The sequence below is a fragment of the Rhamphochromis sp. 'chilingali' genome (genome assembly GCF_963969265.1).
Source record: "Rhamphochromis sp. 'chilingali' genome assembly, chromosome: 10".
In the NCBI taxonomy this organism is placed as follows: Eukaryota; Metazoa; Chordata; class Actinopteri; order Cichliformes; family Cichlidae; genus Rhamphochromis; species Rhamphochromis sp. 'chilingali'.
Window position 1 is genome coordinate 19,759,189 of NC_137937.1, and position 27,452 is coordinate 19,786,640.

Here is a 27,452-nt window from a genome sequence, read left to right on the forward strand (position 1 = left end):
CGGCGTCGAGGCGTAGAGCTGCGCTTCTACAAGGAAAAAACAGAGATCCTTAGCTTGGCTCTCAGCCAAGCATACATTCACCACACACCTGAGGTCTTCAGCCATTCGCTGAGTCGCAAATACAAGCAAGAGCATCTGCCTTTAGACACATTTTACAGCCAGGAAACAGAAGCCCAGCGAGCCCCACCCTTAAGCCATTTGCCACCGGTCCATAAAAACACACAGCAAACAGTCTGTGAAGCCTCTGGACTCTCTGATAGTCCTTCACCATGCTCAGAGCAAACATTTGAGCCTTTAGATGACTTTGAATAAACTGAATCACAAAGTAGAGGATGGGCAAAACATATTGCCATTTAACTCTATACCTCCTAAAGGCCCACTAGGATTAACCATGAAGCTCTTTTCTGAAGTGTTTTCTGTCATATTTTACATATGAGAAGTTAGTGAGGGTATTCTTTGCCTATGCAGCTAAAAAATCTTCTACATCTACATTTGCTACACAGAAGGCAACTAGAATGTTTTTTGTCAGCATGACTGAGAGTTTAAAAAGAGGTTTTACAAAATTGGGTTGAGGTGTTATTATGATGCCCGACCATTATTAATTAACATACAATTTAGTTTGTGACTATAAAAGTATGGCTCACTGTAATGTATAAGCAGCTTTAACAACAATAAATGTAGCATTCAAGTGATTTAGATTAAATAGTAGAAAACTTAATTACATTTTTAACGTGGACCTCAATTTTTTGTTTGTTTTTGGGGGGTTTTATGAAGAGCACTCTGTCACTGTCCTACATTTTATTTATGCACATTCTTGTAGCAATGTAGCATGCACAGTCACAAAAGAGCATTTTCATAGCACTCTATGCAGTCCTACCTAAAGCACCTCTAGTAGCAGTAACTTGACTTTATCAGTCTTTTTTTTTACAACTTTGCTTTGGTTCATTTAAGTTTGTTAACATTTGTTATCTACAGCTCTCTTGAAGTCCACCTGCAGTATTTCAATCAGGTTTAGGTCTGGACTTTGACTTGGCCACTAAACACATTGATTCTTTCCTTTTTCAGCTATTCTGTTGTAGATTTGCTGTTGTGCTTGGAATCATTGTCCTGGCACGTGACACAATTTGATAAAAGTTTTAGAGTTCATTGTGGACTCAGGGACTGCAAGGTGCCTAGGTCCTGTGACTGCAAAACAAGCTTAAACTATCACCCTTCCCCCATGTGGTGACAGTTGTGTTTGTGCTGATATGCTGTGTTTGGGCTTTGCCAAATGTAGTGCTGCACATTATGAACAAATAGCTCCACCTTGGACTCATCTCTCAAGAAGATTTGTCATTTGTTCTGATGCAACTTGTGCTGTCATGTTCTTTTTAGACAGAATAGGCTTTCCCCTGGCAAACTTTCCAAACAACTTATACTCTTTCTGTCTTTCTTTAATTGTAACACTGAACATACTGAGGCCAGTGGAGTCTTTCTGTTTGTCAGTTAATCAAATGCATTTGATTAACAGCACCTGGCTGCCGCTCACCCTTTTAGTTCCTATGGAAGCAGTCAAGCTGTCCTTAGTTTTCCACGGGAAATCATAGAAGGCTTAGACACTCTTTTTCACATGACTGTATGTAAACTTGTTCTCCCTGCTTCACTCCTCCCTGCATGTCTAGGCTGCCATGTAATGTGTCAGTTTTTTTAAGAACAGTGAAAGATCCTGACCTATTACATGTTATTTGATTGTTTTACATTGATAAAGGACACATAGCAAATGCATAGTTCAGGGGAAACGTTAATTTCGTCATTTTAAAAGTACATTTCAAAATGAATGTTTTTTTCTGCCCTCATAACCTGTGACTTTTTTTGTTTGTTTGGGGTTGTTTTTTTTTTAAATATCCTATGTGTCATTTCAGACTGTGATAATTTGATTATGTCATAATGCATTAGTCAAATTTTAGATTTTAAGTATGTTGATGGAGGAAATTATGCAGTGATTCCACTAACTTGCAGATAAAGACATTTATGACTTTGTAGTGAGTGAAAATAATTATCTAAGGCAGGAGTGTCACACGTACAGCCAGCGGACCACATCCGGCCTGCCAGAGAATTTCATATGTCAATTATCAATGGCCCGTCAGTATGTAGGAGCAGGCAGGGGTGAGACTTTACATTGATAGGCACACCATGCAAAGACAGACTGTCATCATACCATTATGCGAAACAAGGAATAGGGACTGATGTTCAGTCTTATAGGCCAGGTACACAAGGCGACCGAAGTTGGATTTAAATGCAAGGGTGTCGGAAAAAGGTGAAAAAACGAGCGAAGACCAGTGGTGTGCGATACTGTAAATTTAGGTATTGAAGATACCAAATAAATAGAGGGCCAGTATTGCCAATACCAATACTGATACCGACACTTTTAACTTATAAAGGCAGTTTATGTAGGGAAGAGTGCTGTGTAATGATTTATGAGATAAATCATGATGAATTTGCAAATTCTGATTTTAACTACAACTAAATCACTGTGAACAATTAGTTAACACAACAAAACACACCCCTCAGCTTTTCATATATTTTGAAACTGGGTTTATTGAGACTTGGAATGTAAATGTTTATGATTTATGATTAGGCTGATGATCAATAATGGGTCAATGACCCTCCTAGGGACACTCCCAATAAGGCTTAAAAATCTGGGACTCTTCACCAACTGCTCTTAGGATTAAAGAATCTTCTTGGACGAGAGATGAAATATCTTCAAGAAACTTAAAGAAGTCCAGTCGCTTTTCTTTCCAAGTTCCTTAGATTGCTTCTAAAGCACTTTGGGTCCTCTTCTGTAGTTTAAATGTGTTATAGGACATAAATAAAATAGACATGACTCACTTTCAGATATTTTTCATAGTGCATGTTTGAGGTATATTTATTTATTTCCTAAAAAATGATCTATTTAACACAATTAAGTGGGCTACATGCCGAACTTAAAGGATTGAAACAAAGTATCGATTCTATTGCAATAATATAGATCTGATACCAATACCAGCATTGGTATCTTTTATCGATATCTGCCTATCTCTAGCAAAAACGTAAAATAATCAGCAACTGGCTGTATTTCAATGATATCGTAGACTGCAAAGCTGAGTGCAGAATTTAAAAAATTCAGAGCTGGATACAATGATACCCGTTTTTATTTTTAGCCATTTTCCATTGTGGAGAGCTAAAGGTTTTACACTTGTCCATACCTTAAACCTCACGTGTTGTCCCTAGTAGTAAATGCATAAAAATAAGGCTTTTAGGAAAACACTTAATAAACATTTGCTGCCTTGAAAAAGACTCAATTTACATTGCAGTTGTATGAATATTACATAAAATAAACTATATACAAGGTATCTTTGAACACGAGCGATTCATAAATGTCTGCATGTAGCTTAGAGCCATTTGACGCAGTGTCTTACAGTTTCTTACAGTTGAAGTCCAAAGAGCCGTGCTGACACGATTCTTTGTTTGTCACAGCAGATTTTTCTTTATCGTGTAGAAAAACAGTTAAATATGTAACTTCTTTACACTGACAGAAAGGGGAGTTTCACTGGTCGGGCCGCGATGTAAAATGAGTTTGACACCCGTCACTAAAGTATGAACATTTGACAGAAAATCGTCTTTGCCTATTAGGTTTGGCCTATCTGCTACTCCGTAGAGAGGTGGAGCAGTCACGTGATCAGAGATTTTGATCGAGGAGTTCCTGGAACAAACAAAACAAACTGCAGCCTGGCAGCGGACGTGGCTGTCACTGCGTCTCACTCTCTGGGACGAGTGGAAATTTGATTTCTTATTATGTGAGCAGCAGCACGGAAAACCGAGAGCCGCTGGTAAATAAACAACTCAATAGAAACACCGCCTAACGGGCGAGTGGCTCGGCGTTAGCGTAGCTTAGCCTTCGTACAGTGTCACCAACTGTACCTCCGTGGGGCTTCATGGTTTCGTTTTCCCCAAAATGTGCTGTCTGAATATTTTGTTCACGCTAGGTGGCCTGCTAATCTTGATATTCTCCGCAGATGAATCCTGTCAACGGAATATAAAAGTGTGTTTTGTTTACAGTCAGTGACTGTGTTTATCTTGTCAGCACAACCAGCCACGGGGTGCTTATCACAGGAAATACCTCGCTGTTTGTTCCAGCTAATGGTCGCCTGTTGTTTTTGGTATATTTAGATCACCTATAATGACTGCTCAGATGATCAGCGGTTTTCAGGTGATCGGCATCATTTCCACCAGGAAACTCCTCAGTCAGCTGTTTGTGAGAGTGATCTGAGCTGTAAAAACAGCTGATGCGGACACGAACAGACACTAAAAATGGAGGCTGTGAGACCAAAGAAGAACAAAGCAAAGGCCAGCGGAAAATCTCAGGTGATTAAATCAAGTACCTTACAGGTATTCTTTACCTTCTTCTCTTTTCACGAGGGAATGAAGGGCCTTCAAAGTATAAACGTCCCAAACAGAGTGAACACCCCAGTAAAATACATTTCTCTTCACATGTAGGGACAGTTGCAGGTATCCACTTCGATACAGACAGGTGACAAGAATGAAAGTATTGAACCTGTGAACCATCTAGAGAGGGGATCTGCTGCTTTCCCTTGACAGTTTATAATCACTCATCATGGGCATGATTGTCATTGTAGTTTTGAGCTTTTAATGTTTGTTTTTTGTTTTTTTGAACTGTTCTTTTTCAGGTTTGATGATTGTACAGAATACATCTTAAATGAGTTTAGAAAAAATCAAGAATTAGGTACACACACTTGAATTTATTTTAGATTTTCACTAATCCACAGAATGTCGAAATTTTACATACAGGCTCTTACATATCCAAATAATATTAGCAAATTACACCTCAACCAGACACTTGTTGTGCCTATCAACAAAGATTCGGGGATAATTCTGGCTGAATATTTGACGACTCTTCTTGGCAGAATTGGTAGAGTTCATTTAAGTTACCTAGTTTCCTGTTCTTTTAAGCTTAGTCCACAAATTTTCAGTAAGGTCAAGTTTGGGGCTTTCGGGAGCCAATTCCAGAAGCTTAATATTAACCTGCTTTATCCATTCTAAAACAAATTTGGATGTGTATTTGGGATCATTGTCCATTTGGAACACCCAGCATTGTCAAGTTTCAGCCATCTAGCTGTCGATTTGAGATGAAGTTGAAGTATTTTGAAGTGGTCCTCCTTCATTATTCCATCCACTTTGTGCAATGTACCAGTACCACTGGCAGCAAAACAGCCCCAGAGCATGATGCTACCTCCACAAGACTTGACAGTTGATACAGTGTTCTTCAGCTTCACCTTGACTTCTCCAAACATACCAGAACAGGAGCTTCTTTCTTGGTCGGCACCCTCGCAATGACAATGTAAAACTCACTTCACTGTGGACAGTGACACTAGTGTTCTAACACTTTCCCATTCATGGCAGAGCCATGTGAGTTTTGGTGGTTCCTGGGTTGTTGCTGAACATGCAATTTCCTGCCATCTGAGGGTAAAACAAATCACAAAGCAAAGAGGAACTATCAGTTATAGTCAGTAAGTATAGTAACCCCATCCATGGAACCAGAGAGGTTCAGTAAATTGGTTTGATTATTTTGTAGATGATGTGAGTCATATGCTGTGGTTTTTTGCAGTGGCCAGGTCTCATCCCTGTTAAACCTTTTTGGGAGATTTTAAACTGAAAACTGAAATATTAGACACTCTGCCCCAGTCACCAAAACACCACACGAGTAGCTATCCTATGAAAAAACAGCTTGATCCCTGCTTGATCCTCCCAGAGACTTGGAGCATGTACCAATGCAAGTTGAAGCTGTTGTGAAGGCACTTTGTTTTTCCTTTTTCTTTTTTTTTCTTTCAGTCTGTACTTTTATTCTTTAGAGATTGATAATAAATCAAATGACTTGCAAAACACATAAATTTAACATACCACCATGATCCAAACAACAAAAATATCCACGATTACAAATGCAGATTCTTTTTGGCACATTCATAGCAGTGTTTGTTCTGTACTCACATGACTATGGTCACATGTAAAAAGCTGTTACACAAGCTTGGTTTTCCTCCAAAGAGAAATTGATGTGTCATTGTTGATTTTTTTTTTTTTTTTTTTTTTTGCACACAGCTGGTCAGGAAGCAGAAGCAGGCAGAGGAAGACAAAAGAGCCCCAGCTCCCTCAGCTGTACCTGAGGCCTCCACTTCTGACTTCACTGAGATCCCCCTGAGTCTGCCCTATCAGGAAAAGGAGGAGGAGGAGAATAAGCTAGACACTGTTCAGAATCCTGAAGCCACAGCACAGTCATCAGACCTGCCTTCTGAGAAGCAACAGGCAGAAAACACAGCATCATTGCTGAGTAAGACTCTACAGCCAAGTCTGAACTCCTCAACAGTGACATCACAGGTCACAGCGCAAGAGACCAAAAAGGAGGAAGAGGAGGCTGATGTGCAGGAAGCTCAGGGGGCTGGGCTTAAAATTGTGCCACAAACCACTGAGCTTGAAAAGGATGAACAGTCATGGAATCAGCTGTGTGTTTTAACTCAGTTTGAAGCTTCAAATGTCCCAAGTGCCCCAGCACTGTATCCGTCTCTTCCTACACTAGAAGAAGGTTCAGTGATACAGTTCTGTGGGGAAGCTGTGGAAACATGTGGAAAGGAACCTGCAGTTTTGGCACTTCCTGATCAGGAATCTTCTCCTCCAAGTTTGCGGCCTTTGGAGTCCGTGGCCGACCTTTCTCGGAGCAAACTCTACCCAGAATTACCCAAAACAGCTTTAGAGGTTCAGGTGATCTAATGTACCATGAGATCAAATTTATTGCTAATGCTAAGTTTTATTTACAATAAAATGGTCTGTATTACTGTATTATTTAATCTTTTTGCTCTGTAGCCGTTCTCACTGGAGCAGCTGAGTGTTTGGGAGCCAGGCGGAGGGTTGCGAGCATGGCTGGAGGGGGTTGAGGTTTGTGCAGCACAGTTTTGTGCTCTGGCGCGGCAGGAGAAACACGAACTGACTGAACTGTTGCAAAACTACTGGCGTTGCCGCAGACAGCTGACCCAGTCGCACACACAGCTTCACACACAGTCATCTGAGTGCAAAAGCACACAGAATCGTCTGTGGAGCTTCAGAGATGAACAGCTCACACTTCAGGTGTGTTTTACAAAACATCTATAGTACAGAAAGATCAAATGTCCCACTATTGCTTTCACACTTATAATTTCTATCTTACAGGGTGTGTGTGCAGATCAGACAAAGGTATGTGGGTATCACCGCTTCCAGCAGGCAGAGTTTAGTGAGAGTGTGCAGGCTGAGCTGAGAAGACTGTTTGAAGCTTGCAGTGAGCTGCTCCATCAAAAGGTCGTGCTGCATGCGTACACCGCTCTGCTGTCACGCCTGCAGGTGGAATCATACCTGTACAGTCTTATAAAAGGTGGGAAGAATTATTTTACCTGTACTTCTGATATTACTAGTGTAAAATGTATGTGTTACATCAGTTTTGTCTGTTGCTGTCTCAGATTTTCAGTTAGATGGCCAAACACAGCCGTGTTCTCTCCAACCTCTGAAAGAGGCCATCAGCGTCCTGTTTAGTTTCACACGAAGAGTCCTTGATGACACACAGTTCCAGTCAGACATCCATCACTGGCTTGAGAGATTGGTATACACACAAACCCCAAACCATTTTTCAAACGTACTGCCCCAGTGGTCAAGGCAATTTGTTGTTGCAATCCTTGTGTGTTCCTGGTCTATTCTCCAGGTCGCCGTCCTGCTGCATGTTGGAGGGTCAGGGGAGCACCTGTACCTCCTGTGCCACCTTCTCTGCTGTCCTGCTGGGGTGGGAAAGTGGGCTGCACACTTCCTTCAGGTTAGTTAGGAATACACGCCTGTCATTTATCATTTTATCACGTCAATTGCTATACATACAGAGGAGTAGAGTTCTTCTTTATTATCTTACCCAGATCCAAGTTTGGGGGAACACCTCTGGAGTTCAGCAATTTATGCAAGCTCTGGCCATTCTAATGTCACCTGCCAGGTAAAAATGCAAGTCTCTACATGAGTTTCTTCTTTTCACCCACTGACTGTGAGCTATACACTGCAAATTATGCTTTTGGCTTTTATGAGAATCCAGGTCATCTTTTTAAGGGCCAACAGTCTAAGATCTCAGAATGTGGAACTTTTTTTTTGCTTGTTTTGACTCAGACATCGTGCAGAGTTCCTGGGCCACATGAAGCCGTGTGAGAGCCAGAGCTCAGGTGCTTCTGGACAAGAATCTGGCAACTGGACCTTAGTGGATGAAGGTGGAGAGGAGGTAAGTTTATTAATGTAACAATTTCATTTTGAAGAAAGAGGCACAGTTCACTTCTTTTTGCAATAAACAACAACAGTGAATCATTTAAAGTACGAGGTGCAAGTTCACCATTTCAGATATACATTTGTACCATAGAAATTGTAAACATGACATGGCAATAAAAAGAAAATAGTTTTTATATCAAAAATGTGATCCAAATGAGTGACTATAACAGGGAATGCTAGTGCTTTGTAAGCTAAATTGGTTTCCCTGTAAGAAAAACAAAAGTAAATTTATATTTTTTTAATTTAACTTCTCATGCAGTATTGTTAGCTTATTTGTGAAAATAAAATGTAAAATTATTATATAAAATTCAGAAGCAGCTGTAAATAAATGTAGGTACATTAACTCCTCACTGACTATTGTCTGCCCCGTAGATAGTTCCTTGGTGCCCTCTAGGTGAAATGTGGCCAGTTTTGGTGCATACATGCTTACAAAATAAGAGAAAGAAACTTCACCCTCTTTTATTTTTAAGGTTTTATGTATCAGAACACATAAAAAAAATTACAGGAAGTCAGCAGGTCTTAAAATTAGCACTCTACAAACCTCAGCCATCCTGCTCTTTTTTTAGAGAGGAAACGCTTTCCTCCGTAAACACTCCATGCCTGTTCAGTCGTCTTGTTGTACTGTCATGAACTTTCTTACTGAATAATGGATTTCTTTTCCCAGGTTAATTAGTAGAAACAAGTCCTTTTTTCTTTCCTTTTCTTTTTTTTTTTAATCAATGCTGACGTCTTACCTCCTTGACATTGTGTTAACACACCTGAACGCTCCAGACCAGCTAACTGCCAGAACTTCTGTTTTTATAAAGGTGCTCATACTTGCCGATGATCAGTTAATCAAGTGCATTTGATTAGCTGGACCTGACTGCTACTTACCCTTTCAATTCCTGTGGAAGCAGTGAGGGTCTACTTGATATTTTTAGACACTGCTTCTCCATTTTAGCTTTGGTTTTGTTAAATAAACAATGACATGGTGTAGTGGGTCATCTGAGGTTGTATTTATCTTATTTTAGGACCTGCTAAGCAACAGGTCTTAAAATCAGATACATTTTCTATTATGTCTTGATATATAAAATGTTAGATGTTAAAGAGGGTGTGCTTTATTTGTAAATAACCACATTTATTGGAAATAACCAATATGTTTTTAAGAAGCATCAAAATGTTATAGTCTCTGAAAATAGGGTCTCTTTTTTCTTGTTTTCTTTCACCAGTTATGATGCAGGCGATAATAAATATTCAGTCTGCTTGTTTGTAAAGAAGAGCTGTCACAGATTGTAAATTTGTAGAGAGTGCTTTTTAAAACAAAATGTTCTTGTCTGTCTTCTGATCTTGAGTCACATCAATGATCTGTGGAGAAATTGTGCTAAATGAACACCTATGACCATTTAAATATCAGTCTGCTGGCTTAAAACCACAACTGCTGCCAGTACTAATGTGTTGCCTAGTGTTACGGATTCAAATATTGGGGATGGATACAAGAGGAAAAACCACAATAACAACACTGGTCCGGCCGGGTTGATTCAAACGATGATTTTAATGATCACACGCGTGGGAGATGGACACCGTACGCAGACAGCATCAGATCTCAAAATGGTGGAGCATTGATCAAACTCTTATAGCCTCTAGTGGCCCCCACCTTATCATAAAAGCCTGAACATTCACATGCTTTCTCTCACACGGCGCCTAAGCTACGACCTTGGCTCCCTGTTTATCTGCTCCTGCTGAGATGGGGCAGAAAACTCCAGTATGTTCTGTTCTCTTCTAATCAGACAAATAAGGCGATGACTTTCTGCGAACAGTATTTCTTATAACTCAGCAGTATAATGCATCATAAAACAATATCATTCATTCACAATAAATCAGCAGTCTAATGTAATGCAAATCAGTTTAACAAAGGCAATAGTTATCACCTTCTAATTCAGGAGAATAATGCAAACTAAAACTACATAATAATTCACAATCTTTAATTAGGGGTCTAACATGGCATAAAATAATATTATAATCCAACACTAGGAACTGTGGTGTTTTCAAAGCTTTTAAAAGTCACATTATTTTAAAAAACACATTTGTGATTTTTTTTTTCAACATGTTATTACTGTTGTACTGTTAAAAAAAAAAAAGCAAGTAGCTTCTGCTTTATATTTTGCCAAAAAAACAAAAATTAAAAAATGCCAGTCGTAGCATATTGCAAATACACGCAACATGTAGTAAGTCGGCCCCTAACGACATTGTTGTCTTCTGTGTTTAGGATGAGGACCCAGAAACCAGCTGGTTGCTACTATGTGAGGAAGATCTGATTTTATTGATTACCCAGTTCCCCTTCCAGCAGCTCTACTCATACATGCTTGGGATGAGCAAGCAGGGTAAGAGAGTCAGTCTGACCCATCTGTGTGTTAGTTTGTTTGACTCACGGTGTGAACTAACAGGTGCGTCTGTCCCCAGGTGTGTATGAGCCCCAGGCCTGCTCCAGTCAGAAGATGATGCGGGTGTTTGCTTTCGCTTCCTCGCTCATTGAAATTCTCGCTCTCGGTCTACAAACCTATAACAGATCCCGATACAGACAGCTAGTCAAACGAATAGGGCACATCATACGGTCAGTTCGCCAAGCACATAAGCAGCTTCTATGTCCTGACACTTCTCAGGCCATATCACAAAGTCAGAGGATGCATTAATAAAATGTTATGTTTGGCTTTTCTTTTCTGCTCTCCCCCAGAATGACAGTTTGCTATGTGAGTGATCACTGGGCCCAGTACGTGAGTGTGACTGATGCCGCTGGATCTAGCTCTCAAGTACACTCTCTGTCTTTGGAAAAACTGCAGATAGAATATGATCATCTTTTCCTCCGAGCTGTTTTACATGTACTCAGAAACAAAAGGTGAGGAGTTAGCCTCAAGTTTCCATTTTAACTGGGAGCAATTTACTTTACAGACTTTGATATTTGTTATTAATTTTGTGTGTTCATCCTCTACAGGTTGGGCATTTGGTTGTTTATGTCTGAGATGCCATATGGGACTTTGTCCAGCTCCATGCTCTGGAAGATTCTTTATGTTATGCAGAGCGCAGAGACTGCAGGGCTAGAAACACTCAGCACAGCTGGTGACACATACTCCTGCATTCAGGCTCTCAGAGGTACAATTAAACACACATAAGATACACAAAGCTTTCACATCCTTAAAACTTGCCTGTTGAATATATTAATGCTCAGAAGTGTCCACTCAGTTTCATCATCATATTAAAAAGGAACTTTTTAAAATATCCCAAAAACATTCAATTTGAGCTTTGAACAAACTCATTTTCTATTGTACTTCTTTCCTGGATCTAAAGTTGCATCATGTCGGTCTTCTTAGTCTGGAATTGTCATTGTGATTTTATTTTTTCTCTCGGATACAGACCCACAGCATCAGGCGAGTTTTGAACAGTGGCTGTGTGAGGTGAACAGCTCTGACGGCATCTCGCTCCTCACTGCATTAGCACAAATGGCGACACCCACTCAGCGCTCTGACTCACAATTCATCACCACTATAACTCTCCTGATTTACCAGGTAGGGGGGGCTAATTTTTCTGAAACTAGTATCAACTTTGTAACACAACACAATTCATCATCCCTGATTAGGATCTGTACTGTCTCCGTCTGACATCCATTTCCTCATTTTTGCTTCAGGTCTCTTATGTGAGTGTGTCCACCAGAGAAACCTACTCCAAGGTGGGGAGGGAGTTACTGGCTGCTATAGCAGCAGCCCACCCATATGTTATCTCGGTGCTCCTTGAGAGACTGAGGGACACCATACAGACTGTGGGAATGGTTGGTATTGTGATTCCATAATAAAGGTTTTAGCTGTACATGATTTTTAGTCATCAAATGTTTAATTTGATCCATGATCCATCCACTCGTGTGTTTTTATTTGCATGTTTCGTTTGTGTGTAGGTGGCTTTGTACTTGTGTAAAGAGCTGCCTCTGAGTCTTTGGCAGCCGCAGCAAGAAGAAATATGCGTGATTGGAGCGTGGCTCCTTCAGCATCCTCTGTCAGCTGTAGAGAACCGGCTGGCCTGTGTCATCCTTGAGGGTCTGAACTGGGGGTTCAACACTCAGGTAGAGAGGATGTCTTAGACTCCTGACAGTGCATTCGTGAGTTTGTCACAACCAACCTTCACTAACCTTGTTTCCTTATGTAGGATGGCTCTTTGTTCCTGCCTTCAATTCTCCACAATGAGGTGGCACTGCTGGTGGCTGAAGCCTATCAGAAGTACCTTACAGACAAACCATACAGTGGGCTCATATCAGAGGGAATCAAACAGGTGGCACATTTACACTTGCCTCACATCTGCTGAATTCTTTAATGCTTATTTCTGCATTACACATCATTCTCTCTCTTTCTATCTCCTTTCAGGTCTCTTACCTTGCAAGTGTCCTTCGTTTGGGCGTATCTCCTGAAGCATCCTTTAGTCAGTGGGCATGGCAGCTGCTGCTGAGGCTGAAGCTTCATGGCAATTCTCAGAACCCTAAAGGAGCCTGGGTGGTCCCTGCTTTGGCATCCAACCCACCTCCAGAGCTTACGCACTCTCCTAGCATGCACTCTGTTCTGAGGGCTGTAAAAGCAGGCATACCGATTGGATGCTACCTGTCCATTGCAATGACAACCGTGGGACATAGGTTTGTATTCACACACTAGGAGAACATTTACAGCTGACTTACACATTGTGAAGGATTGAACTGGTTAGAGATGGGTGTAGTTTTTGGAAAACTCAGCCTTGTTTTACCCAAGAAAGGCAAAAACAATTTGAAAATAATACAAAATATGATAAAATAATTTAACACAATTTGATATACAAATATTAATCAATTAATGTTGCAAATAGAACTCTTGCTTTTCAGCAAATGTGTATCAGGGGCTAATATAGCTACAGTATATTATGTAAGGTGTAGATGCGCGAGGTTTCTAACTTTAGTTGTATGGCAATCACATATATAAGTTGAATAATCTTGTGTGGATTTTGTCTTTATTTTTTCAGCCTGGAACATTTCTGTACTGATGGTGTTGGCTTGTTGAAAAGTCTGATTCAGTCTCGCCATCTGAGAGCTGCTGTGCATCTGTTAGATAACATCCTACCCCCAACCTATCCTCTTAGCTACTACCTGCTCAACAACGCTCAGTAAGAAACAGGCATCCTTCGTAACACATGTAAAATCTGCAGCTAACTCGAGCACTGACTTTATTCCGACACCTCTTGTCTTGCTCTTTGTTAATGGCAGGTTTGTAAGCTGTATTCAGTTGTTCTTGCAGTACGACAGCGTGTGTCCTCAGGGCATGACGCAGCAGGTCACGCATCGAGTGGCGCCACTTCTCACTGGAACCAGTTATGGAGACAACGTCCGTCTGCTGAACAGTGTCATTCAGGTGCATGGTGAAACTTTTGTGCATGTTGTGTGCAAGATTCCTGAATTTATATGAGAAACAATGAAAAAAAAAAAAATATGGAAAAGAAGCAGATTTTAATTATTGTGTGTCCAGGAAAAAATGCAATAATGTGCATTTATTTTTTGGTTGTTTAAATTACTATGAAACAGTAATTAAATTACCAAGTATTTTCCTCACCCTCAACATTGCTGCCCCTCTCTAAGCCTTTTCTGGAGGTTTCTTCCTGTTAAAAGGGAATTTTTCCTTCCCACTGTCACCAAATATTGCTCATAGGGGGTCATCTGGTTGTTAGGGTTTTCTCTCTATTATTATAGGGTCAACACCTTATAATATAAAGCACCTTGAGCTGACTGTGGTAGTGAATTGGCACTATATAAATAAAGTTTTATTTAATTTAATTATTCGGGGTAGTTGAACAAATTTTGAGCCAGCCAAACCATGTTAGAAGGGGTTTTGTTTTATCTTACTTTTTTTTTGTTTTTACATGTAAACACACTCAATAATTCAGTCCTCATTACTTTGGGACTCATTACTCATTTTTTAACTCATCTTTCAGAGTCATGTGGTAGAAAGTTCGAAACCAGGCCTTGTTGGAGCTGCAGCAGTTCTGGAGTTTTGGGTGGGAATTCTGACTCAACAGAACTTGTGGTACCGAGACAAAACAGTCCTGTTCCTCATGGATCAGATCTGCTGCGCTGCCTTCACTTACCACCAGGAGGAATGTGTCCAAAAACTCCTGTACCAGCAACATAAGGTATTTACAAAGTGGTGTTTGATTTGCATGATTAAGCAACCTCTGAACTTCACATTAATATTTAATGAGACACAAACCAAACAGACTGGGAATAAGTTGAGGAAAGCTAATTAGCAGCAATGTTTGGGGGGGGGGGTTCTGTTTTTTTTTTACTGTTTTTCATACCCTCTGCAGACTGCTTTGGGTTATCATGGAGACCGGGGTCTGCTCTCTTCTCTGGTTGGTTGGATTTCTGGAAATGCCACACCCTCCTTCATCGAGGGCCAATCCTTGAGTGCTGAGGTGAGAGACAACAAAGCAACAACCACATGTGTAAATACAATTGATCACATTAGTAGAATTCTCCATCCTCACTGGCCTGTTAACATTTATGTTTTCTTTAGATCTGGTTTGCCTGGGTGGTGCTGAATATGGAGGGTGTGTTTGAGGAAGATTCTCAGCTGAGGCGCTGTGTTGAGCATGAACTCCTGTCAGAGCTTAATATCTCCCCCGAACAAGCCTTAAAGGTAGACAGTTTATCAGTAAAAGGTTCATTATCTCATTACATAATGTGACATTTTACATCCTTGTTCAGAGAAGATGTATTCTATGACCTTTGAATAAAAGTGAACAGACTATTTGCAAAACTAAAGAGCAGAAATATCATAGAAAGTACTTAGGATCCTGGTCTACTGCTGTTCAATGATTTGGAGTGTTGTGTTTAGATGATGTTAACAATATTTCTGTTTCTGAGCCAGAAGGCTCAACAGAGGCTTAAGTTGCCGGTAGCCCCGTCTCTGCAGAGGCTTCAGGTATATCGTTGGGCATATCAGGCCGCAGCTACACCACCTGATCACCCCCTCCTACCCCTCATCTGGCAGAAATTCCTGCAGCTCTACCTTAGACGGCCTGGACCTGAGTACGGGTATGATAAACATGCTCATGTGTTATGATCCCCAGTCAAAGAAAGCAGAGAATAGGCAGAATCTGTATCTATCTGTCCATGTGTCTCTAACAGGCTGGCTGCAGGAGGATGTATCGGCAAGAGGTTCTTCCAGGCCTCTTCCCAGGCTGCTTTCCTCCGAGATCTGAGGCAGAGAATACAGGAAGTGTCTGACTTCCACCACGCTGCCAGTCAGGCCCTCCGGGTACTCCCACCGAACACACCCTCATCAGACCAGGGTGACGAAACCCCCAATAATCCCGGACCACCTTACCTCACTTCTCCTCAGCTACATACAGAACTGGTCAGGTATGGTGCTGATCCTGAGACAGAGCTTTTATAAAATCTTTCTTATTTTTTGTTTAAAGATCATTTCCTATATTCCAGGCTATGGCAGGCTCTAAATTCTCAGCTGCTTGTTTGTTTGTCTGCAGGTTGTTTGGAGTATTTTCTGTGTGGCTGGATGACGAGACTCTGCAGAAGCAAGAAGTGTATCTTCCCTCTCTTCCTCCAGAGTATGAACCACACAGACTGGCACAGGTCATGCAGTGGCATCAGGTGAGTATAATTTTTTTTAATATATATATATTATAATATATGATTCATTTATTAATTGTTTTTGTTTTGTGTTGTTTTTTGGGGGGTTTTTTGTAGGAACTTTGGCTGGAATATGTGGACCAGGAGCGTCTACAATATGATCAGAGGGAAGTTTTGTCTCTTTGGAAGAAGGTGCAGAGTGAGCCAACATTCCTCCAGACTCAAACCTCTGGTTTCACTGACTACACCAGCCTCAGCAATGGTACGGAGCCAAGCTTTATAGCCAAACGATTAAGCAGGGGTTAATTAAAAAGAAAATATACAGATACCAAAAATGCAATTCTGTAAGAAGTTTATATACTGTGTGTCAGCTTCAGAACAATAAATAATATATTCTCTGTTCGAGATATTTTTCACAGGAGACATTTTCACTTTTTATTTGTTAGTGTTTTTCCTGCTATTACATGTCAGAAACTCCTGTAATAAAGAATTGTTCTCTTGTTGATTTAATTCCCTTTTCTCCTTTTGTCTTTGAGACCAAAATTATGTAGACCAACTATACACAAGTGTATTTGTTTCACTTTTCATATGTGCCACAATCTACTTCTACTTCCAAATCTAAAAATGCTTGCATTTGATATTGTCTTAATTCAGCAAGGGAGCGTATCCTGTCCAATCTGCAGAAACATCCAGTTCCCCGTTTAGCTCCTGAACTGCATAAGCTGAAGGCACCAGTACCTGAAGTGCCTTCCGCCTGTCTCACTGACTGTAAAGCTGCCTGTAAACTGTTAGAGCAGGACCTCAGCATTTTGCAAGATCAAGCCAGGTATGTGTAAATCATAAAATAAAAGCTTTTATTTTGAATTATCTATAAACATAAACAAGTCGCATGCAGATTCCCAAGTAATTTATCTTGGCACCAGGATTGCTGTAGCACGTGAAGCCCAGCAGGTGGCAATAGAGCAGGAGCTGCTGGAGAGCCTTCCTGTACTGTTTAAGAACCGACCAGAGCAAGTCACCATGGCCCTGGAGTGTAAAGGGAAGGGTGGACAGCCATGCCAAGGAGCTGCAAACATCACTGTCACGGTAAGACCTCTCACACTGCAGGCTAGCCACGTTTTAAGTTACAGCTTTGGTATGTTTTATTAATCTGTGTGTGCGTGTGTGTGTGTGCGTGTGCGCGTGTGTGCGCGTGTGTGTGTGTGCGCGCGCGTGTGTGTGTGCGTGTGTGCGCGTGTGTGTGTGTGTGTGTGTGTGTGTGTGTGTGTGTGTGTAAATTTGTAGTGTGAGCTTGTGCAGAAGCAGGAGGCAGTGCAGACTCAGATAACATCACTGCGCAGGGACATCAAAAAGCTTCAAACCGATGCTATGGCTCCGCCACCTGAAATCCTGGCCCAGGCTGCCGTTCACACTGAAAACTTCATCACGTCAGTGCAATCAGATTTTATATCATTCATATCAAGATGCATTATATTGACATATATGAAGGTAGATGGGGAATGTCTTGACTCAAGTGCACCTTGTTTCATGGTCTTAGGGCTTTGGTGAATATGCACAAAGCACAAAAATCTCCTGCAGTCCAGAAAGTTGGTGTGTCTGCTTTTTACAAGGTGGTCTCCTTTGTATGTGAGGACACGCTCCGTCATCCACCAACTCGTCAGTACCTGTCTTCATGTGTGGAGGTACTGGGACAGGTGTGTATATGCTCTAACAAATACATGCACATATTGCAGAGTAGCAGTGTTTTTATTTATTGTTGTGTGGAATATATAAGTACAAAAAATGGGTATTTGAGCCAGCTGGAATACTAGAGAATAACCATAACCACCTTGAATAGAGGGCATAAAGCATTATTGTGTACATAAAGAACACACATCATAGATATGTTGGATGGATTAGCTGCGATTAACTACTCAAATTAAAGTGTATTTAATTTTGTGTGTAGGTATTTATCCAGGGAAATGCAGAGGAGTGTGGCCGTGTCCTGAAGACTATCCTGGAGCAGCGGCGGCTTTGCCCTCTCATTTCCCCCTTCTTCACTCCCAACGCAGCGCCCAGTCAGCTGGTGTTTCTCTACCAAGACGTCGTGACATCGCTGTCCCTCGACAGCGCCGATGTCGTTTTCATGCTGCTCACTAAGGTTAGTCCACGTGCAAGTGGAATGAAGAAATGGGATGTATACGCCGCAAACCACGTGCCAGTTACAATGTCCACTTCTGACTCTTTTCCCCTGCAGTTTGATTTGTCTCAGTGGCTGAATGAAGCCCATCCCGTGTTTTCGGAGAGGACACGTTTGCTGGAATTGGTCCATGGAGCTCTCTGCGTCTGCGGCCGAGACCCCGAGCCTGAGTTTCTCACGCCTTTTCACCTTTTCACCAAACACTGGACCTGGCTTTTACGGCATCATTTCCCCGACCATTACAGCGATTGCCTTCGCCTCCTCATGACCAGTGAGTTGATCTGTTCTGAAGTGATAAATTGCGATTACCCTCGATTTATTTATTTATTTTTTTGTCATTTCTTTCCCTTCAGTGTAGTAAAGAATGAAAATTTCCTTAAGAGACATCTTTCTTGGACTCTTATATTAAGCAGCCATTTTTCCCTTCTTGCACATCACGTTAGACCCTGACTGCTATTTATTCTAGAAAATGAATCTAAGAAAATGCATTAATCTTCCTGAAAGGATGCAAGTTACGATTAAACTGATTAATGAAAAATGAAGTCAGTTCATTTTGAACAACAGATGCAAATTTAGTGTCAGTGAGTGGTTCATCATTGTTTGGCTTTTGTTTTTCTGGTTTTTGTTAAGAGATTATTCCAAATGGAGCCGCTGATGTCAGCTGTGATTACAGAACTAATCAAGAATAATCAGTTTGGGTGTTTTGTTGGGAACTTCTTCAACAGAAGGATTTTTTTTTTAACCTCCTCAGGCTCATCCAACCAGCTGCTCAGTCCGGAGTGCTGGAAAGTGACTCTGCGAGTGCTCGGCTGTTTACCTCCATCCCGCAGCACCAAGGGCAAAGCTGAAGCAGCTGTGTGCAGCACTGAAGTCTCCACCCGTGGTGTCGCACCCCCAGCCTCCCCCTACAGGTCCCCCATCACCCTCTCTCCTCAGCAGGTAGTCTTAAAAGTGTAAAGTGTGCATGTTAGTCCCCGTAGGGAAATAGTTCCTCTGCATTTAACCCATTCACCCAGTGAAGCAGTGGGCAGCCACCAATGCAGCGCCCGGGGAGCAGTGTGTAGGGACGGTACCTTGCTCAGGGGTACCTCAGGGTAGCCGTTCAGTGGAGTCGAACCACCGACCTTCCGATCATGGGGCCACCACTCTACCTACTGAGCTATCCCTGCCTAGCTTGTAGGCAGGGATGTCTTGGCATTGTAAATATGTGATTCACATCTCTATTAAGAGTCAGCATGCTGCGCGTTAAGCCGAAGTTTCTTGCAAAATGCAAGTTTGTTTTTGTTCAGTTTTATGACGTTTAAATCTTCGTTTTTGTATTTTATTTGTTGCTAACAGGTGGATGAGACAGTCGATTGGCTGAGTGACTACTTTTTACGAAGTCGTCTCAGTAAGACGGACCTCCGCAGCTTCGGCCTCTATGCTTCCTGGACTCCCTACATCGAGGACGTCGTTTCCTTCTGGGACCATTTGATCAGTTGCCTCATCAATGTGCAGCTCAACAGCTGCGCCCGAGAGTCAGTGGGCAGCAGCAAAATAATGAAAGGTAGCTGCAGATTATTAACTTACATTTATGTCAAACCTCTGAGTTTAACTTCTAGTTTTGTGCATATCGGTTGTAATGCATCATTGTGAAAAAGAAATATGGCACTCTCACAGCTCTGCAGGACCTGCACAGTAAGACTGTGAAGTTATTTAAGCCATGGATCTTTCCTGTGGACGCTGGCGAGGGTGGGTAAGTGTCTCACATCTCAGACAGGAACAAAGATCTGCTATCAGTTAGCAAGAGTTAAAACAGATGTGAGCATAGAGCAAATTTTAGACGGGGCAGTTATATAAGCTGATCTTTCTTAGTTTTCTTAGTTTCTTTTCACAGGGCAGTCATTAAAGGTTACAGTCATTACTTAACTGAATTGAATCTTTCAAACCTCTGAATCACACTATACATTACCCAGAATAAAGCACTGCTGTAGCATTGTTCAGAAAAAAAAAAGAATGCATTAATTATTTATTGAATGGCACACAAGAATGTCAATAAAGTATGTCCTTTTACATCTCATTGTCATTAATAGAAGGGACCTGATAGATGAATTTGCAGTTTGATTCTAATTTTAGAGGACAAACCAGAGGAACAGCAAATTATGGACAAATAATCTCAATAACTGCATCTTTATCTCAGTAACATCAAGTGTTACCCCTGGCTGGAGACGGATGCGAGTGCAGCAGGATGTATGGTTGGCCTCTACATTCAGATCACTGACCTGCTTCATCACAAGTTCAGAGGCAAGTAACAGTTTAATCTACAGTGATCTTTGTCGTCTGTGCTGTAATAACACGGAGAAGCTAGAACCATAAAGGATGTGTTTACTCTCACGTTGTGTGCGTGTTTATGTTGCAGATCGTCTGCTGCCTGGTCAGAGGGGTGCTCTGTGGCTGTGTATGATGCAGTACTGTGAGAGCTGTACCTCACCACGCACACCGGAGTACCTGCTCTACTTGTATCACACACACCTACGCAGCCTGCCCTGGAGACACCTGCACCCTGACACTAAGCTCATGGAGCAACTCTTCAGTGTGAGATACTTTGCCCCTAGACCCCTAACACCTCACACTGATTTAGACATGTATGTCACAGGGAAGCTTGTTAACCTGAGACCATGATCCTTGGCCCCAGTTTCTATTAGTAGCCTGCACTTACAGAAATACAGTCACAGCTCCTTGTTCTTGGAAAAAAGCTGTGTCTCAAAGCCCCTATCAATCATTCTTTGAAGGCTATCCTGTGGAATCTATTGGCATAGATAGGATACTTGAATTCATAATAATAAAGGTCTGATTGAAAGATTGATAAGAATGCATGCTTATCTGTGAACACTGAAGAGCAGCAGAAATTGATATTGGAAGCATGAAGAAGGTTACCAAGCAACCTCTTACATTATTCAAGCTAATATATTAAACTTTAAACACTTTTGATATGTGTGCATCATTATGGGGTTTAATACTCCTACTACGGAGATGTTTAATGATTTATCATAAATAAATTCATCAGTGTATTGATATTTACACTGTTATAGCTACTTTCACAGTAACAGGAGCCTAAAATGTGCATTTTACATTTACCTTGCATTAAGTAGATGTTGTAACTGATACTTTGAATACAGTCCAAAGCAAAAGGGTTTGATGTGTTTGGTGCTTTTTCGATTACTTGTGCTTCTTGTGCCTACAGGTGGAGAGAGGAAGTCCCAAGAGCTGCTTCCTGTTTATGGGAGAAGTGTTATGTGAAGTTAACTGGGTCAGCATCCTGAGTGACCACTTACAAACACCTCCCGGCTCCACAACATATCCAACTGTGTCAGAAATGGCCACACAGAAAGAGTCGCACACTATGTTGGTATACCTGCTCTACATGCTCGTTTTTCTGGCAAAGGAGGAACAACTCCTGAGTCAGCAGGTGAGTTCAGGCTAGTGTGGTATCATATCAGAATCAAGAATCAGACCTGTTTCCTTTTTTCAGTCATTTTTCTTTCTTTTTTTCCTGTTTAACCTCCAGGACTCACCTCTGTTCAGTCTGCTGGTTCAGTCCACATCTCTACCCTGGCACAAACTGGACCTGTCCTCGTACCAGAGCATTCTGGGATACGTTAGCACCCACTACCCTCCCTCTTTGCTTCTCAGTGCTGATTCTGCACCTCAGCTGCTGCTGAAATCACTCCGTAGTGCCGCTGGGCTCCACCCCTGCCCCGGTGAAGCTCCACACCAGGTGAGACGTTACAATCCTGTTTGTTTTCTGCATCAGATTTGTTAAGGTGGCATAAATCTCTTAAGGCAGGTTAAACCAGCAAATGGATTACTCTGAGAACGTTTCAACTCTTGCTTTTGACTTGATCAAACCAATGACAGAAAATTATAAAATATAATTATTAGAATAGTATTATGCTGTATAAAATATATGGCTTGTGTTGAAGAATATAGGAATTTTTGAACAACTTCTATTTCTGTCAGCATCTTGAGTTCACTAAACTGGCATGCCTGCTATAAAAGTGCAAGGTTTGGAACATACACATGAAACTTAAACGTAAGCAGTTGCAGCGTTCGGGGAACTCAGGATGTAAGTCAGAGCCTTGGTCTGGGGCAGATTGACAGGAAAACTCGCGTGTTTCATGGCAGAGCTCCTTGACCCAGAATCCTACCACAGAGCCACTGTGCTGTCAATAACACTCAATCTGTGTAGCTGCTTTAGATGTATGTTTGCAGTACGACATTTTATACATCATGTGATATTTTTCCCAAAATATCCAATGTCCAAAAAAATATATTGGCAAGCTCTGTACAATCCTTCTAACTTTACATACGACTGTTTCAGGATCTAACAGAAATACGTGGCAAAAGCTGTGGAAAAGAAGAATACATTTAACATAAAGCATGAAACTCACTGTAAATTTAAAACAGACATATTTTACTTATTATCTACAAGGTTTTCCTCTCACAGTAAGGAGCAATAAACAGTTCCTCACTAGTCTAAAAAATAGTCTAATTTTTGACAAAATGCGGTCGTTTACTTCCATTTATTGTGGGCTTGGTAATTTGGGGCTTTTAACAATTTTCTTTAAACAGTAATTTTCCAAGGGTGGAATGATTGTACAGCATCTTTAATAACTTAAAAAAAAAACAAGAATAGGAGTTAATGATGTAAAATAATCACGTCCATTTTCGGCCTGAATTCATTTAAAGTGTTTCATCTGTTTTAGCAGTCAGGAACCTTTAGTTTACAGAGAACTGATATATATTTTATAGTCAATAGTATAACAACAAATAAAAAAATATGAAAAAACCCTACAATTTCTTTCGTTTTTTTTTTGTTTGTTTTTCATATCAGGAAGAGACGCTAAAGGCTGGAGCCTACATTTGCTGGTGTGTGCAATCTCTGGTGACTCTGGAGCAAGGAGGCAGCATCACCCTCACCAGCCTGGAGGCTCAACTGGAAACACTTTTGGAGAGTATCATAACCTTCAACCCACCAGGTGAATTGTCCTCACCATCTTGCTAATCAAAAGCTTCAACCATCAGTAAAAACAGTCTTCTATAACAGAGATGTCAAACTCATTTTACGTGGTGGGCCACATATACAGCCCACTTTGATGCTAAGTGGGCCAGACCAGTGAAACTCTCCTTTCTGTCAGCGTAAGAAAGTTTAACTGAGCATTTAATCTCTCAAATATCTAAATATAAGAAAAAGAAGTGCAGTGAATGTAGTAAATGTAATTGGAAGAAATAAATGTGTAAAATTTCAGTAAAAGAAAGAAAGAGTCTGTTAGCTCGCAGAAAATATCCCTTTGCTTTTTACTCTGAAGCTTTTTTATTAAAACAGAACTTTCTATTGTAAAGAATTGTTAAAAACAAACAAACAAACAAAACAAAACAGGAACCTTTCTGTGATTTTAATTGGGGTTTTTTTAATTGTATTGCTTAATTACTTTGGTGTAGTATGATTGGTCACGGGGGAGGTCTTTATCAGTAGGAGAAGCTGCTAAACTTATAAAAATACAGTTAAAAGTCCAAACTGTATGCCCTCCTTCTTTTTTTCAATGCTGGGCCGAATTGGAGTCCTTGCCAGGCCAATTCTGGCCCTGGGCCTTATGTTTGACACTCCATTTCTACAGCCTTATTTCTACTCCTTCCTGTTCCCTTTCAGAGGTGGATTTGGAGCAGAGGCACATGGCGTTCTGCAGTCTCTTCAGTGATGCTTTGGCTTTGCTCAACGGCGTGGGCGTCTCAACAGGCGAGGCACTCGCTGCCCATGTCATTACCTGGCTGGACAGGAAAGGGAGGGGCTTTCCAACTCTTCCCCTTCTCACAGCCTGCTCCCGTTGCCTTGCATCAGTGCGACACATGACACGCATCATGGAGGCATGCATTACAGGGTACTTCAACCATGGTAAGTAGCAGTTTAGGGTATGCTACTTCAGTGCTACCATTTCCCCTGAAAGTTGGTTTAGTCCTTTTCTTTTCAAAACATTTGAAGGATGTCTGAAAATTGGCTAATTTTTTTTTTCCACATCCGTGATTTCAATTCAGCCGAGGAAGAGTCTGTAAGGTGGGGACCTGTGCTGGCATCGCTGCAGGTGCCCGAGCTCACAGTAGATGACTTCCTTTCTGAGAGCCAATCAGGAGGCAGTTTCCTGACGCTCTACGCCTTTATTCTGCAGCGTCTCAACAGTGAATACACAGCAGCCAATGAGAGGAGGACTCTGGCTCTAATTAACACTTGGACCAATCAGGTCTTTCCCAGGTTTGTCCCTTTCACTCGCTCTTGTGTAGCATGTAGCGTTTGTCCTCTGTGAGCTGTAAAGATATGAACATGTTTCATTTGTCTCTAGCAGTCCGGCTGATGAAGCCAAGCTGTTTCTGTGGTGGCACAAATCCCTGAATCTTTCAGCGGAGCAGCTACAGCCACAGGCAGGCTTGACTGAAGTATCAGGTGTGGTCTTGGGCCTGATGAGGTTTCAAACTAGGCTGCTTCAACTGGGAGAAGAAAGACTGAACTCCGGCCTGCTCGGAGCTATAGGCCTTGGAAAAAGGTCTCCTGTCTCTAATAGGTGAGCTGGCTTGCACATTATTAGTAAATCAAAACACCTGTAGTCCATAAAGAGTAAAAAATGTGTAAAAACAAATTCACAAATGTTCATAACCTAACTGTTTATGTATACAATGCTTTAGGTTCAGGGTGGTGGTACGCAGTCTGGCAGCTTTTCTGTCCATTCAAGTGCCATCAGAGAGCGAGCTTCGACTTCAACCCACCACTGACTTGCAGCTCTCTGCAAAAGCACAGCAAGTATGCAAAAACTTGAAGTGTTTCATTTTCTAGTTTGTAATTATCACCTAAAAATAACTTCTTTTTTTCCTTTCCGATGGTTTCAGATGTTGGGGACGCTGGAAGCCATGCCCAGTAATAAGCAGTACGCCGAGTTAGAGGACTCTGTGAATAAAGCCGTCCAGTTCATTCGCTACCCAGGACATTGTCTCAAAGATGGACCCCGGCTGCTGGCCCTCCTAGCTAACCTCCTATACCCCGACCTCAGATACCTGCACATTATCCGCTGACTGTGAACTCACCTTCTACCTGAGAGTAAACAATTGTTCAATAGAGTCAAAAATCCTGAAGGAGCACAAAAGTTTTAAGTGATGAAGACACTTGTTCTGAATTGCCTTTTTATTGTGTCAGCGGGGGACTTGTGTGACAGAAACTTACTCATTAAAGCTGACTGAACATTTGTGAGGAACAAACCTCTTGACTGCTAGAGTACAGTGAAGGAACACAGACCGTCAGAAGTTTAAGCAATCATGTGTGCTAATCTTTGACATTTAGGCACTTTATTTTCTTCTGATGTTCATGCCTTGTTGCTTTTTGCATAAGTTGCCTGTTGATTTTCAGCTCCATCGGTTCTGTTCTTGATTTGAGAGGATGTTGCATGTATTTATTGAAGTAGAACTCATGAATCAGAATTCAGCAGCAGGCTCTGTGGGTGTGAGTTTCACACCTGTACATGGAATCTAACAGGAAAAAAAGATGAAGGGTCCACAGATTATTTAGAGGATGTTAAAGGACTCATTTAATAGACCTATAGGTTTGGTAGTACCTTCTTAAAATAGGGTGTGGGACATACCAAGAATGCTGGTAGTTGGGGTTCATTGCTTAACACAAGTCTTGTTTTTTGCTGCTGATGCTTGCATATCCATGATCCGCAGTCTGAAATATTTCAATCCAAGGTGCTGTATACAGTAGGAGGTGATCATGTCTAGTAACAGCACATTTGCCAGTATTATGTTCATTTCCAGCCAAAAGTGCTTTCCTTGTTCTGCCAAAGAGATGTTATTTTCATCTGCTTAGCTACTTAAACCTCCTTAACCGTGATCTCTGGTTGTGTCATCAGTGTCCGTTAAGTCCAAAACTACAGTCTGGAAAAGCGAAGTACAACTTGTCTTCCTTGTAGAATTGTATGTGCAGTGTTATTCAAATTGCTAATGGTATAAGGAGGTTTTAATGCTGTTGAAGCTAGAACAGAACTGGACAGCTTTCTTACTTTAATTACTCCTGTCAACTCACCACTTCTGTTGCTCTGTGCCATCTCAGTAATCATCGAGCTGCACTTCAGCAGCCTGCAGCTCGCCTTATCGCTGGTATTATGTGGTGACTGTTAATGTCAAAAGCGTTTCTTTTTTATGAGTCAGTGATCAGGAATGGGTCTGTAAGGACTGCTGCAGGAGGTGTACTCCGTAGCCAAGCAGAACAAAAGAGACATGACTGCTCAATAAAGGGAACTGAACACCTCACAGCTGGTATTTATCAATATAACGCAGCAATCTGGGACCAGATGTTGCACATGGAGCCGCTGAAAGCACAAACAGGACCGGTCCAGACAGCAATTAGAGGTACAATGCATTGTTCAGCCTCTACAACAAAACAAAGTTGTCTTTATCTTCACATTCTGCTCATAATGCTCCCGACGGATAGACTTAAACTGCATCTTCCTCGTCAAAGAAGGCAGTTATGACAGAACCTATTGTGGACTGATTTTCATGGACAGCCACATCCTCCTATTCTCTTCATATGCACAAAGTAACAGTACATGCCCACCACTAAAAAAATGTTTTGAAAAAAGTACTCTTCCCCTATAAATAGAGCCTTTAAAAAGCAGGGGGTGTTGAAAATGAGCTTTTGTGTGCATGCATACATCCAGCATTTGACACCACCACTTCTGTCTCAGAGAAAAACCTCTCTTCGGGCAACTGTGGTCTCTATGGTTACTGGAAGGGTGGAAGTGAGAGAGGAGGTGGAGACGACGGGAGAAAAGAAGGGGAGGTGGGAGATGCTTGCAGACACTCACCGTCTCCTCTTGGCTCTCAAAAACGGCCTTCGGTGCGTTCTGTGAAGCCGTGTGTGTTTGTCTCTCACCGTCTAATTCGACCTTCTGTTCTCCCGTCTCTCAGCTCAGGTGGTGAAGTGCTGTGGAGTGGTCGGTACTAATGTGAGAGAGTTTGCTCTGGAAACATTAGCCTCATAAAATTTCTCCTCCCAAACCCATTCACCGTGTCCTCCATCCCATCCGACCCGCATACACATGCACATGCTCGGCGGGACCCGTTGCTGATATTCTTAGCAGACACATCACTGTCTGGCAGATCCCTGTGTCACCATGGAAACCCAGCATCACCCCGTTTCGGTGCACACTCAGCATCAGAGGAGCACGTGGATGAGCTCCCAGGCAGTCATCAATGGCTATTAGTTTGCAAACAAAC

General features: G+C 41.6%; 1 protein-coding gene across 1 annotated transcript; it reads left to right on the forward strand.

The window, feature by feature from the left end:
* Positions 1 to 309: 309 nt before the first annotated feature.
* Positions 310 to 26,822, forward strand: epg5 (ectopic P-granules autophagy protein 5 homolog (C. elegans)). The gene is made up of 46 exons (XM_080893954.1): positions 310 to 3,848; positions 4,189 to 4,383; positions 6,133 to 6,789; positions 6,892 to 7,152; positions 7,234 to 7,432; positions 7,518 to 7,657; positions 7,757 to 7,864; positions 7,959 to 8,032; positions 8,200 to 8,308; positions 10,598 to 10,712; positions 10,792 to 10,942; positions 11,063 to 11,224; positions 11,321 to 11,478; positions 11,740 to 11,891; positions 12,011 to 12,151; positions 12,275 to 12,439; positions 12,523 to 12,645; positions 12,738 to 13,000; positions 13,360 to 13,500; positions 13,601 to 13,745; positions 14,323 to 14,520; positions 14,695 to 14,802; positions 14,904 to 15,026; positions 15,258 to 15,424; positions 15,518 to 15,751; positions 15,877 to 16,000; positions 16,097 to 16,241; positions 16,634 to 16,805; positions 16,903 to 17,065; positions 17,264 to 17,406; positions 17,517 to 17,673; positions 17,925 to 18,119; positions 18,216 to 18,429; positions 18,910 to 19,097; positions 19,497 to 19,704; positions 19,818 to 19,893; positions 20,338 to 20,441; positions 20,557 to 20,732; positions 21,382 to 21,606; positions 21,706 to 21,915; positions 23,032 to 23,176; positions 23,848 to 24,090; positions 24,231 to 24,444; positions 24,533 to 24,751; positions 24,873 to 24,987; positions 25,074 to 26,822. Exons 2-46 carry the CDS (start codon positions 4,330 to 4,332, stop codon positions 25,254 to 25,256), a joined length of 7,767 nt encoding a protein of 2,588 aa, XP_080750080.1. The 5' UTR covers positions 310 to 3,848; positions 4,189 to 4,329; the 3' UTR covers positions 25,257 to 26,822.
* Positions 26,823 to 27,452: the final 630 nt, after the last annotated feature.

Bases quoted from the DNA above. Each gene is read 5' to 3' on its own strand.
- epg5 (XM_080893954.1), top strand. From the start codon at position 4,330: ATGGAGGCTGTGAGACCAAAGAAGAACAAAGCAAAGGCCAGCGGAAAA. The intron at 16,806-16,902 runs GTATGTGTAAAT...TCTTGGCACCAG, and splicing joins ATTTTGCAAGATCAAGCCAG to GATTGCTGTAGCACGTGAAG. The intron at 17,674-17,924 runs GTGTGTATATGC...TTTTGTGTGTAG, and splicing joins GTGTGGAGGTACTGGGACAG to GTATTTATCCAGGGAAATGC.